The 14,485-nt window shown below is 36.8% G+C and overlaps 1 protein-coding gene across 1 annotated transcript; it reads right to left on the reverse strand.

Annotated features, from left to right (window-relative positions):
- Positions 1 to 4,304: 4,304 nt before the first annotated feature.
- On the reverse strand, positions 4,305 to 13,128 carry olfml3b (olfactomedin-like 3b). Its single transcript, XM_051911780.1, has 3 exons — positions 12,910 to 13,128; positions 7,884 to 8,169; positions 4,305 to 5,341 (listed from the first exon to the last, which is right to left on the reverse strand). Exons 1-3 carry the CDS (start codon positions 13,009 to 13,011, stop codon positions 4,557 to 4,559), a joined length of 1,173 nt encoding a protein of 390 aa, XP_051767740.1. The 5' UTR covers positions 13,012 to 13,128; the 3' UTR covers positions 4,305 to 4,556.
- Positions 13,129 to 14,485: the final 1,357 nt, after the last annotated feature.

Below are 14,485 nucleotides of genomic sequence, written 5' to 3' on the forward strand. Positions count from 1 at the left end.
ACTGACCGAACAAGTCCTGCAGGGGGTACATGACAATGCTGGTCACCAAGGCCAGGCCAGAACACTTCACTTGACCAGAGAAAGATTCTTCTGGGTAGGCATGGAGCGAGACGTCAGAGAGTATGTTAAGTGCTGTAAGCGCTGCGTGGTAAGCAAGACACCTGAGCCAGAAGCGAGGGCACCGCTCGAGAGTGTAAAAACAACCAGGCCTCTGGAGTTGGTGTGTATTGACTTCTGGTCTGCAGAGGATCGCAAGGGCGGGAGTGTAGATGTGCTAGTGGTCACAGACCACTTTACGAAGATGGCACATGCTTTTGCTTGCAGCAATCAATCAGCCAAACAAGTAGCCCGCCAACTGTGGGACAGATACTTTTGCATCTACGGGTTCCCAGAGAGGATCCATGCTGATCAGGGTGCGAACTTCGAGAGTGAATTGATTCAGGAGTTGATGCAGCTTGGCGGTGTCAAGAAGTCGAGGACGACGGCTTACCACCCTATGGGGAATGGACACACTGAGCGGTTTAATCGCACACTAGGCAGTATGATACGAGCCTTACCCCCAAGAGTTAAGCAAAAGTGGCCTCAGATGTTACAGACACTGACGTTTGCCTATAACTGCACCGCTCATGAATCAACAGGTTATGCACCATTTTACCTGATGTATGGAAGGATCCCTCGTCTGCCAATAGATGTTATGTTCCACAGTGTTGGAAGGAATGACGACGTCACAGACTACGGCAGCTATGTTGCAAAGATGAGAGATGATCTCAAGGAGGCTCTTAACCTTGCTCAAGTTAATGCCAGTGCAAGTCAGCAACGACAGGCTGAATTCTACAATAGGAAGATAAAGGGGTGTGACATCGAGGAAGGACACCGAGTGCTGCTAGCCAACAAGGGTGAAAGGGGACGGAGAAAACTGGCTGATAAGTGGGAATCTGTGCTCTATGTGGTAGTTTCTAAAGACCCCAGATGCCACACTTACCGTGTCAAGAATACCAGTACGGGTCAAGAGAAGGTAGTACACCGTAACCTTTTGTTGCAAGCCAACTTTCTGCCGCTTGAGGAAGGAGAAAATGAGTCTTTCCATGATGACTCGTTAACCAGCAATGAGAAGTCAGGTGAAACCTTGACACAGAGTTCAGAACTGGGGAGCGACCTTCCTGAAACAGAGCGTACTGCTGAATGGGTAGCTTCCTTACCTGACACAGATAATTCAGTGGAAGGAAGAGGAGATACAGAGAAACAGGAGAGTGTAATGGAACTTGGAAAGCCTGAGAGTAAATCGGATGACCTAGTCCCAGGGTCTGAAAGTAAATGCCCTCATTCAGACTATCGAAACATTCCATCAAATCCAACAGACTCTCGAGCCAGTGTATGTACAGCTGATGCAATGCCCAGTGCTAAAGAGCAGCCAAAATCCACCAGCACCTTGTCCATTTCCAGTGCACCCCCTAATGTGTCTGAAGTAGTGACCCAGGTACGAACACGGGTTGGCAGGTTGGTTAGACCTGTAAATAGACTGATTCAAAATATGACTCAGAGAACAAATCACAACGCAGTCAAAGATGTTACTAAGTCCCTTTTATTTTAAGAGGTTTTAAATTATATGGGCATAGTCATAAGAATGTGAGGCAAGCAGAAAAAAGTCATTTGAGTCAAATTGAGTGGTGTTTAAGGCACCTCTTGAGCAAAAGAATATCTGAGAGTCTGATCAACTTTCTTTTGTTCTTTGTCCCGTGATGTTCGGGTAACATGTATGTTGTATGATGAAATGGTGTGGCCGGTAACAAATGACTTGCCTTATTTGCTCCCTTATTGAACTGACAGAAGTGAAGTAGCACAAGTTTTGTGAAGTTAAGGGGGGAGTATGTAGCCAGTTGACTAAAACATCTGTTTAATTTGATATATTTTTTTTTATCTCCAAGGAGAAATGTTCTGTAAATTTAGTTAACTTCAGCAAAACTTGTATTAAATTAATTTTTATTAAGTTCTATTTTCAATGGTTCCGATCGGGAGTTTCTATCAATTGTTGTAGGTGGGGCCTTAATTAGTGAAACACCGAAGGGAAATGTATCGCTTCTCCTTTAAGTGTTCGCGCTCAGACGCACAGTGTATGGGAACGGAGAAGCAGAGGTAGTTTTTCTCTCTCATATATCTTGCATTGACTGTCTCTTTATAATGTAATCGCTACGTTTATGATGTTAAAACACTGTTAAGGGTTTCTGTCATAACTTGTATCCATGTGATTAGCGTATTTTCCTTGAAAGTGATACTTTTAACCGTGTTAAATTTACTGTTTCGGTTGCACGTGTATCTTTCCATGCAGGAATGAGAGAGTAGGCCTTTTGATGTCTGTGTATACTAATATTGCCTCACGCTACTCTGTTTAAGGTATGTTGTTTCAATCTGTGATCATTAATTTAAATGTTTATTTTGTAATTTGAATTTATTTGCGAATTAATTTGGAATGCATGTGTACTTAAGTATGTACTAGGCAATCTCTATACTAATTGCCTTGTGGTATAATCTCATGCAGTGATACAGTGTGTTTGTACCAAAAGAAGAACTTTATTGTACACAGTGATTTAACAACCAGGGTTTAATGCAATTTAGATTTTATAGTACACGTTACATGCATTCCTGTGGGTTAATAGCATATTTGAATGTTAACTTTTACAAATGTATTTACTATTACGATTTTATTTGCGTTTCCATGTTATGTGAGATAATTAAGCACTACATTTACTCATGTTAAATATTTCTATATGTAACATCCTTTAAGCGTTCGCGCTCAGACGCACAGTGTATGGGAACGGAGAAGCAGAGGAATGAGAGAGTAGGCCTTTTGATGTCTGTGTATACTAATATTGCCTCACGCTACTCTGTTTAAGGAATAAATCCATCTGCATCCATCATCCCATTTGTGGTGTGGTTGTGTTTCTGTGGTGTCTGGAGGTTACCACTTGAAGTCTGCTACATATACATCACTAATCCTTCTTCCAAAACGTGTTTAGACCAAGCGGATGGTTTTCGAGGGAAATTGCTTACTGTGCATGTCTCCTCGTGACAGAGCTCATAATAAAACGAGAATAAACACTGGCTTGGCTTTTTGGAGGGAACGGAGGGATTTGAAACGTTGTAAACGCGCTGTGGAGATGCTGTTTTTATTGCTATTTTTATATAGTAAGATATTTTACTGAACATATAAATTGCCATATGTAGCTCTCTAATAGAGTTAATAGAGTACCTCAGGTATGACGTGTTTTTGTAGGCCAACCCGGAAGTTAGCGGCACACGGGTTCCCTCGATCGAAAGCCAATGCATTTTTTCCCATAGACTTTTGGAAAATCGCAAAAAATAAGCTCTGTGTTTAACAAAGGGTCATGACACTTACGCGTTTTGTCTATCAAGATAATCTTTACAAGTTAACACAACATTTATACATTTTGAAGCCTAAATAAAGTCGTCAGATATAAAAAGCTAACAGTAGGCTATAAACGGACTACAGCACACCATGGTCACGGATCAACGTCACCACCACCAAGCTTCCTCAAACTTTATTTAAAAAACAACTTTATTTAAAAACATGCTCGCTGATTATGATCTGCGCTGTGTATGAATACTTATCCAATTTTTCATGAGAAATGCTGTCCAAATGTCCTGTTTGTCATGATGACGTCGAAAGTCCCCGCCAAAGGAAGTAGTCCCTTTTAGCAATTTGTTAGCAACCGCCGTTTTTAAGACACAATAAAGCTTTAAAAAATCACAAGCGGGTTATAACCGGTGTGTTGTGAAAATATTTAGAGGCTTTGTTAACCACAGACCTTATTTCAGGCGATTTAGCAAAAACCCATTCAAAAAACCCATTGACTTTGGGGCGATGGAACCAGAAGTCCTAAAATGCTAACTCGCTTCCGGGTTTTGCCTACAAAAACACGTTATCCCTGAGGTACTCTATTGTAAAGTATTATCTATTGTGAAGGGTCATTTCATTAATGGTTGTTGTAGTGCTGTGCTGGAATTTATTTTCAAGGTAGTATCGTGTCTATGGCTTTAGCTACAGTAATGTCTTCAGCTAGTCAGCTTGAGATCCTTTCTATCTAAACTGGTTGTATCTCTTAAACCTATAGTGAATTTGAGCAACAACAAAAAAACTCCCAATGTTCTTCCACAAAATGCATGCTGTTTTTTAACCGCTAGAAGGCTAAAGTTTGCATAGTGTTGTTTCAGTGTGTTCCTTGTTGCTAGGTGAATTGTTAACTAGTATTGCAATTATTTATTAAACAGCACATTTCATGTCAACATAAAATATAAAATCATTTTATTAGTTCTGCTCCAGGCAAACTTAGTTAAAATGGTTCTTTCTTGAGCCCTGTACATTTATTTCTAGTAAAAAAAAAAAACATGTGTCCAATCAATCATATGTTGTGCTCTCCGTGTAACTAAAAGCTCAAATATATTGAAGTGCAACTCAGCCGGGTTGCGTAAGAAAAAACAAATCTATAACATGGGCATTTACTCTCCAGCTCTGCTTACTTCAGTCTTCAGTACACCTTCTACACCTCCAGCTTCTTTTTCATTTGGAGTTTGTAGAGGATTTGATAGCCATCATCCCAAGCGTAGAGCAGCTGCTCCACAGGGCTGTATTTGAGGCTGGCATGAGTGCCGTATCGTTTGGGAAAGTATACATGTGGAGCGTCGTCATTTGTTACCATGTCACTGACATCAAACACGCACTGAATTCGGGAGCGGCTGGGTAGTTTGGAGTTGTAGACCACGTAGACAGTACCACAGATGACGAACGCCGCTTCCGCATTCTCCCTCACACAAGGGGTGTCCCACATCTGCTCAACATCTAGCGTTTTAGCGTCTATCTTGGCCAAAGAGATGTGCCTCTCATTCTCCTGTGTGGCGTAGATGGCCCACAGACCCTCTTCGTCTACTGCTAAATCAATGAAGGTCTCAGGATTCAGGCTGTACACTGGGAGCTGGTTTTTAGCTGGAAATACAGCACTGTCCACAACTATGTTCTTTTGAAGATCAAACTTTATTAGTTTCATCTCCTTACCCCTCTTCAGATAGTAAAGGTAGTTGTTGTAGATCACATGGCCCATACCACGCCAGGTCGAAGGAAGCTGGATGCTGGTGGCCCCAGAAGTGCCTTGGGAGGAAGTGAAATCACGGACTGTACCAAATTCATACACTGTATTATCCTCTGTCCCGTTTAAGATGTACACCTTCCCGGTGGCACTTCCCGTGTCTTTGGTCCACATTCCCTTAGCGCCACCCACTCGTTTGAGGATCTTCATGGCTTTGATGCTGGAGATCATGTCACTACAGTCTAAATATAGAAATGAAAAATCAAAATTATTTTCATTTTTGGATGAACTATCCCTTTAAATATTGTATTAACACCTCATTGGCTTACAAATTCTCCTTTTCAGTAGTCTGTCATATGTCAATCATCAAACATTCTTTGCCATTTCCTTTGCAATTCATCTTTTTCTGGAATTAGAATATCAATGTTTGCTTTTCACTAAAGCCTGATTTAACACTAAACCCTAATGGGAATGCACAGTACACTAATGACAGTCTGGGCTAATCAGATTTGTGGCATTTTGCTATGAAAAGGCAATATAGAGCTGCTGAAGTGTGGAAAGCATCATGATTTGCCCTCCAGCAGTTTAATTACCGTCTCTCTCAATGATGGAATAATAATACATTTTATTTAGTACCTCTAAGTGCTTTTCTAAACGAGGACTTTAGGAAGATTAGACCCACTATTTAATGCATTATGTATTAAATTCTGTCAAGTTGTGATAGCTCATTGCTTGATGTGATTGAACCCTCTTCCCTGTCATTCTCGTGCCACTTATCCTTCATTATAAGAGCTTCTTAAAACTCAATCTATGAAGCGTAGCTGGCACTTTCCACAATTATTTTTAATATTCAATTTCTAAGACGTTTTTCAATCCTGCAACAGTGTTGTTACTGTTAACTAAACTGAAAAAAAAAAAAATTAAAACTTTAGAGTTAGAAAATCAGAAATGTTAACATGGCAGGTTGAAGGATTAAATGACTAAAACTGAAATAAAAATAAATAGAAATAGAAATATTAACTAAAAATGACAAATGCACATAACAAAATGTCTGAAACTTAAAGAATATGTAACATTTAAAATTTCAAATAAAACCTGAAAATGTACAAAAAAAATCAAAATTCAAAATATTAATAAATACTATAATAGTATATACATATAGTAAAATAACACTGCCCTGCAACTTAAAATATTACTCTACCGGTCAAAAGTTTGGAAACATTACTATTTTTAATGTTTTTGAACGAAGTCTCTTATGCTCATTAAGGCTGCATTTATTTCATAATAAATACAGAAAAAACAATAATATTGTGAAATATTATTACAATTTAAAATTTTGGTTTTCTATTTTAATATACTTTAAAATATAATTTATTTCTGTGATCAAAGCTGAATTGTCAGCATCATTACTCCAGTCTTCAGTGTCACATGATCCTTCAGAAATCATTGTAATATGCTGATTTATTATCAATGTTGGAAACAGTTGTGCTGCTTAATATTATTTTATAACCTGTGATACCTTTTCAGGATTCTTTGATTAATAAAAAGTTAAAAAATATCAGCATTTATTTAAAATAGAAATCTTTTGTAACAATATACACTACCGTTCAAAAGTTTGGGGTCAGTAATTTTTTTTCTTTCTTTTTTTTTTGAAAGAAATTAATACTTTTATTCAGCACAGATGTGTTAAATTGATAAAAAGTGATAGTAAAGATTTATATTGTTAGAAAAGATTTATATTTTGAATAAATGCTGTTCTTTTGAACCTTTTATTCATCAATGAATCCTGAAAAAAGTATCACAGGTTCCAAAAAAATAACTGTTTCCAACATTGATAATAAATCAGCATATTACAATGATTTCTGAAGGATCATGTGACACTGAAGACTGGAGTAATGATGCTGAAAATTCAGCTTTGCATCACAGAAATAAATTATATTTTAAAGTACATTAAAATAGAAAACCATAATTTTAAATTGTAATAATATTTCACAATATTATTGTTTTTTCTGTATTTATTATGAAATAAATGCAGCCTTAATGAGCATAAGAGACTTCGTTCAAAAACATTAAAAATAGTAATGTTTCCAAACTTTTGACTGGTAGTGTATGTTTAGCTTATTTTATATATTTTTATTTATAAATATTTTTTGAAAGCAGAAACTTTCAATAAATATCAAAGTAGACAAAATGCATAAAATAATAAAAAAAAAAATGTCAGAATGGATAACAGGGTTGAAGGTAACAGGTTTTCTCTCACACATTAGTGGTTAGCTAGTTTAGGACTAAATGTTATTTTGTAGTTATTGATAAATTTATATTTACCATCAATTAAATACTTATTTAAATTTAATAATTTCTTAAGCTACAATTTGAGTAAAAATTAAGACCTTTTTTTGATATTTTCTTGTCCAATTTATGTAATTTCCTAGGTGTCTAAATTTAAGATTTTTTTTTTTTTTTTTTTTAATGAACCTTTTTAATTTTTTTGTTTTTGTTTTAATCAATACTCTCAATCCAACAGACTGTCTATATTTTGCTTTTTTTTTTTTTTAATAAAATCACCATTTTTGTTTTAATGTTCTGTTATTTTATGTTAGATAAAATCTTTAACATATTGTAGTTCTCACAACAAAAACATGGCATTTGTGCCTTTAATGCATTGAGAATGGGACTCCAGAGAGCTGAATTTGTTGAATGAGCCAGCTATGGCTCATGCCATCATGCTGCGAGGCAAACATTACCAGTAACTAAGCATGTGGAATGTTACCTAAAGCTCTTTACCTGTAAGCTTGGCGTACTTGGCTTTGTTTCTCTCCTTGACAACCGTCACCTGCTGCTCCACCAGCTTGTCATCCACGTCCACGCAAGGCTGCGCGCCATTCTGTGTATCGAGGTAGTCCATCTCTCTCTCCACGCGATCTACTCGTGTTCCCACCGTGTCCAACTCGCTCCGCAGCGCCTCCTTACTCTTGTCCAGGCCCTCTAGCTGTGCCACCATCTGCTGCTTGAACTCGCGCAGCTCAGAGGCGTAGCGGCTGGTCTGCTCATGCCACAAGGAGATGCGATCCTGCCAATGGAGAAATAAACAAAAACAAGTCTCAAGAGACTCAGTAAAAGAAATATGAGTTAGTCAGTTGTAAACATGACTGTTAAAGTGGCATCTTAATATAAGGTGACCTGAAGGCCAGCAATTAGCTTGTGTATGTTAAAACAATTGTTGAGTGGTTCTTCTGGCTACCACAGTGCTAGGGTGGTTGCTATGAGGTTGCTAAGATTTTCTGGGAAGTTTCCAGGCCTTTGCTGTTGGGTTGCTTGAAAAAGTGCTACAAAAGTTGTAGCCTATACATCCAACTTTACCTGCATACATACAGCATGATTACATAAAGCAATATATTCTATATAAGAATTTGGCTGCACAATTGTTAACATCATTGCCAGTGTTGGGGTAAGTTACTTTTAAAAGTAATGCATTACAATATTGTGTTACTCCCTAAAAAAAGTAACTAATTTCGTTCATGTAAAGTAATGCGCTACATTACTTCTGTGTTGCTTTTTCTCATTTGGGCTGGGCTGTTTGTTTGTTTTTATAACAACAAGTCCTATTTTTGGCAAATGTAAAGGCCCTTTATTGCCAAAAGTGAATGTATAAGCCTCAGGCTGAAGGAAATGCAAATTCACACTTGTACAGTAGAGGGCGCAGTTCAAACAAACAAGCCTTTCAGCTGTGCTGACATTCTGGAATACAGAAGAATAGAGTACCTCAGGGATGACGTGTTTTTGTAGGCCAACCCCGAAGTTAGCGGCGCACGGGTTCCCTCGATCAAAATCCTATGCATTTTTCCCATAGATTTTTGGAAAATCACAAAAAATAAGCTCTGTGTTTAACAAAGTGTTATGACACTTGCACGTTTTGTCTATCAAGATAATCTTTACAAGTAAACACAACATTTATACATTTTGAAGCCTAAATAAAGTCGTCAGATATAAAAAGCTAACAGTAGGCTATAAACGGACTACAGCACACCATGTTCGCGGATCAACGTCACCACCACCAAGCTTTATTTAAAAACATGCTCGCTGCTTATGATCTGCGCTGTGTATGAATACTTATCCACTTTTTCATGAGAAATGCTGTCCAAATGTCCTGTTTGTCATGATGACGTCTAAAGTCCCCGCCAAAGGAAGTAGTCCCTTTTAGCAATTTGTTAGCAACCGCCATTTTTAAGACACAATAAAGCTTAAAAAAATCACAACTGGTGTGTTTTATGTCATAGATCAAAACGTGAAAATATTTAGAGGCTTTGTTAACCACAGACCTTATTTCAGGCGATTTAGCAAAAACTCATTCAAAAAACCCATTGACTTCGGGGCGATGGAACCGGAAGTCCTAAAATCCTAACTCGCTTCCGGGTTTTGCCTACAAAAACATGTCATCCCTGAGGTACTCTATAGGAAGCAGGAGAAGAAGTAAATGAGTAAATGCTCACATTTAGTCTAGAACTAGTCTAGAATAACCATCATGTTTACACTCCACACAAAACGCCTTTGCATTTACTCCCGATTTCTCTCAACATGTGGACAGGGGAGCTGTCTGTCAATAAATGGTAAAACAAAGTAACTTGCATTACTTATTTGAAAAAGTAACTCAGATATTTTGTTGTGAATTTAAAAGTAATGCGTTACTTGTCTAGTTCCTTGAAAAAAGTAATCTGATTACGCAACGCACGTTACTTGTAATGCATTACTCCCAACACTGATCATTGCAAAACTGTATTATCGCACAGCTCTGGATATAGCCCAGAAATATGGAACTTTGCATATACACAATGAGTATTGTCAAAAGTGCTATACAAATAAATTTTATTTAACTGACATTACTATTTTAGAACATGCATGCAGAGTGTTTTCAGATGGCTTTAATGCACATACATGTTCTAAGCTATCATACATTTTACACCGTGAACTCAAGCACACTAAATACTGAGTCAGACAGCCTCATGAGTGTAAATTATTCAAATATAAGCCCTCCCTTGACAGCTGCAGGAATTCATGAGGACTTTGGCATTGGAACAGTATCATTTGCGCTGCAGATGGATCAACCTTTGGCAGCAAATGTTCTTTTTTGAATTTGTGACTCAGTGGAAGGAAAGAAGAAGCAAAGTGCGTTTTAGCATAATCACACAAAATGACTTGCCTGAGAACTGTATGTGCAGAGTCAGCACGGAGAGAAAACAAGAGAGAAAAATTCCTTCATGTGGCTGAATCCAAGACACAGAGGGAGATCAGGTGACTGACTCAAGGAGAAAGATTACTGGCAGTGGGAATAGAGCGAAGCAGAAAAGGAAGAAAGATAGTGTGCATGTCCGTCTGTTTTTATGTTGCTGTGATTGTCTGGCATGCAATAAGTACAGTTATCACGTTGAGTAAGTTTGTGCTTAAAAAATCAGGTTATATGCAAAATATTTGCATATGCATGGAAACTTTTGCTATACAGTATATCTCTAGTCCTCCAGGGGGCTTTTTACCCAACAATTGGAGTAAAAGGGCTCTCTAGCTGCCCTTATTTACATGCTTTTTCAGGGCTCCAGACTGCGCCTAAAACGGTCGCATTTGCGACTAAAAATATTAATTTGCGAGTGATATTTTTGCTGAGGTCGCCATTGGCGACCTTACAAATTCACACGTTATGACTGTAAAATTTGCATGTTATTTGCGTGTTCTGTGACCAGTAGCCTATCACATCATTTGCTGTGTTGACGTAATTAAATGAGATGCTGTGTGTGAATGTTTCACTGAGTAAGAGCGCTGAAATATGAACAGGTAGGGAAAAATTTCACACACCAAACAGACGGAACTAGAGCTGATGAAAGCCGACTGTGTTGTCGCCTCGCGTCGGTGCAAAACAGCTGCATTTGAACACACCGTTCTGCTCCTGCGTAAAGGAGACAACTGCCTATTTCTTCATATAAATTCATCTATATTCGTCATTCAAAAGGGGAAACCGGCTCTAGAGACTGCAGATACACACACAATGCATCGTGTGTTTACCGTTTTGAATATCAGTCATGCTGATCACTTTTGTTATTCCACTCCACTCATGCTCATCAGATAAATTTAAGGTCACTAAAAGTCTTCAGTGCCTTAAACAGTATAACAAGAGTATAAAAGATCATTTCAAGGCGTTTTATATTTTGTGGATGGAAAAACAAATCGCGATACTCCCTAATGTGATTATTATTAATTTCATTAAATAAATGTGAGCGCTGCATGTTTTAAAGTCAAAAGATGGTGCTGTTGCGCGTTCTTCAGAGCAGCTCGCATTCAATAAATAGCGCACATTTGTCAACCGATTGCTTATGAACTAATGCTGATCAATTATCACAAAGTTTACTTTATATTATTTATATTATATTGTGTTGTAAACGGTTGTAGCAACGTCATCTGAACTTGAATGAGCAGCAAAAGTAAAGCACAGACATTTCAAAATAAGAGTCCCGCTGTATTTCAAAGTAATCGAAGTCAAGCAGTATGTATATCAATTGCCCCTGTTTGTTATTTGGTTACACAAACCAAATTTAATATATTTATATATATTTTTCCATATATTTATATTTATTTTAATTTGATTCAAAGTAAACTGTTGTAGCTTCAGGAAGGAAGGACTAAGAACATTATTTGACACATATTATTCAATATAAAGGTTTTACTAGCATCAGGGTTATTATAGTCAACTAAAACCATTAAAAACATTTTTTATTGCTTGAAATAAATGTTAATACTAAAATAAAAATCTATACAAACGAAACGGACATGTTTAAAAACAACAAAAAATAAAACAAAAAATAAAACTTAACAAAAAATGAAAGCAGAAAATATAAAAATCTAATCGGATTCAAAATATTAGCTAACAAAACCTACAATAGTATCAAGTGAAAATAGTGACATTCATTTCCCAGAAAAGTCACAAGACGAAAAAGCTGAAACTGTAAAGGGGACATATATAAACACAACAGGATGATTAAAAGTAAGTGATTTAAAATTTTAAATTCATTGTTGTGTGGCTCTTAAAAAAATTATTTGCCGCATGTTTTTTCCCCCTATAGAAGCCAATGGCTCCTTAATGATTTTTTATGGCTGGAGCCCTGTTTTTTCATTGAAACAAACTTCTTTACCTTTTACTTATACACAAACTATATTGCTCCATTAAAACTCAAAGAAAGTCATAAATATTTATGTATATAAATATACACTAGCGGTCACAAGTTCTATAAAGGGTTCTGTCAGGCGCTTCATAAATAGAACCTTTTAGGGGTTCCCATCATGGGATAATTTTTAGCAATTAATTTCGTTTTAATTCCTAAAATTACTTAAAATTCATTTTTTTAAATTAAACAGCTTGTAAACATACTTTATCACTAGAAAAAAAAAATGAAATAACATGAAAGTATTATGCAATAATTTATGAATAAGGCATGAAGTGTTCTTTAAAATAAAGAGTATATATACATTTTGTTTGATCATTATATCACATTTAAGCCCACTTGTACTCTACTGCCAACATTTCTGTGTTTCTTCACTCCTATAGAGAATCTCACAGAACTTAAAAATAATAATAATAATTATAATTCATGCTCAAAGTTCAAACCATGTATTACACGCCTACTATCAAGTAACTACACCATATCCTTAAACAAATCCACACTTCATCAGTCTGTTGTCTTGTTCTTTAGTTTCACTCTTCTCAAAACTCCATGTCAGCCTGTATCTGGAGGCCAGGGTCTGGCTGGGAGAGCGTTATTGTTCTTACCTCAATGGCAAGGAGTCTTCTCTCCAAGTAGTCCATAAGGGCCTGCTGCTGTGCTCCAACCAGGCCAGAAAGAACGAGGACAAGGAGCTGGAGGGCTCTCATCTTGAAGACTGGAGGAGACTGCTTAGAAACTGTGAGTGTGTGAGTATGCGTTTATGACAGGCGGAGTGGAAAAGCCCTCATGCAGAGGCATTAAGTTGGCTGGAATGTTTAGAGAAAGAGCAGAACGAGAGGAGGAGCCTAAAACATCTGGAGCAGCTCTTTCTCTGGAGAGCTGGATTACCTCCATCTTCTTTTCTGGTAAAACACAGAACTACTAATGACCAGTATTTATCTTTCATTATGACTCACTTTACCTCAAACATATATATAGTCTATTTTTACAATAATATATTTTCACTGATGTAAATGGATAGTACTGTAGGTCAACCACAGAGTTTGAAAAGCTTGAAAAAAAAAACCCCTCAATAGCCTAGTTAGACAGTAAAAAGAGAATTTACTGATGTTCTTGCCCTTTCCATTCTTCTTCAGCTTTATTTTCTTTGGACTGGATGAACAGCACAGCTCTCATTCAGTCTGTTGCATAACACTAGACAATTTCCCAGCACTGACTCATATTTCAGTCTAGTGTAAACCATGGAGTGTTTCGGCTGCAGGCACCGTTTCAGTGTGGGGAGAACGAAATTCATGAGGATCATTCACAGTGATCAGTCAGAGTGTGAGAACATGTTGAAACAACCATTCATAGTGTTTTGTTTGTGGTCGGTGGTGCAGTATACTCAATGAAAATTGATTTGAAATTTAAAATTTGGAAACATACTGACAGCGTAGATTTGGGAAACATCTGTAATTGTCTTTGTAAGTAGGCAAAAAAGTATCATATTTGATACATTAGGCTCATATAGTATGATATAGGAGAATAAGGAGCGCACACTCAAGGAGAAAAAAACATTCAGAGCCCCAAAATGGACATAAATATGCAATTTGCTGCAGTTGCTGATATTTTTATAAAATTGCTTACATAATGCAATGCAGTACAATGATGATTGAGATACAAATCCTCAAAAGCCTGTTGTATCATATTTGGTAACAGGGTTTTTCTAAAGAATTATGTGTGGTAAACTTTCAGTCAAGTAAATGTTCATTTTGTAATATTACTAACAATATAAAAGTTATTCTGTTTATTTGATAAAAAAGATTTCACAGCAAAAAGACACGTGTACCACAACCTGAAGGGGAACATGTTTAGAATGATACAAAAAGACCTTTTACTTGCAAAATAATAAAAAAAAGAAATAAAGAAAAAAAGCATGAACTATCAATCAGATGACAGAAGGCATGTAGTATATTGTGTACAACAGTTTTTACATTAAAGTTTGTATCATGTTGGTATTTTAGAGGCCTTAGAAATTTGCATATTAAATATGATACATTAGACTTTATGAATAATTATAAATAATTCAACAACAATCTTCTGAAATGCTAATGTTGATATATTAAAAAAAATTATAACCACTAGGAGGCATTACAGAGTAATATCACTGCATTAGCATGCAGCATCAGATGGTGAAGTACA

The sequence above is a fragment of the Ctenopharyngodon idella genome, chromosome 11 (genome assembly GCF_019924925.1).
Source record: "Ctenopharyngodon idella isolate HZGC_01 chromosome 11, HZGC01, whole genome shotgun sequence".
Lineage (NCBI taxonomy): Eukaryota > Metazoa > Chordata > Actinopteri > Cypriniformes > Xenocyprididae > Ctenopharyngodon > Ctenopharyngodon idella.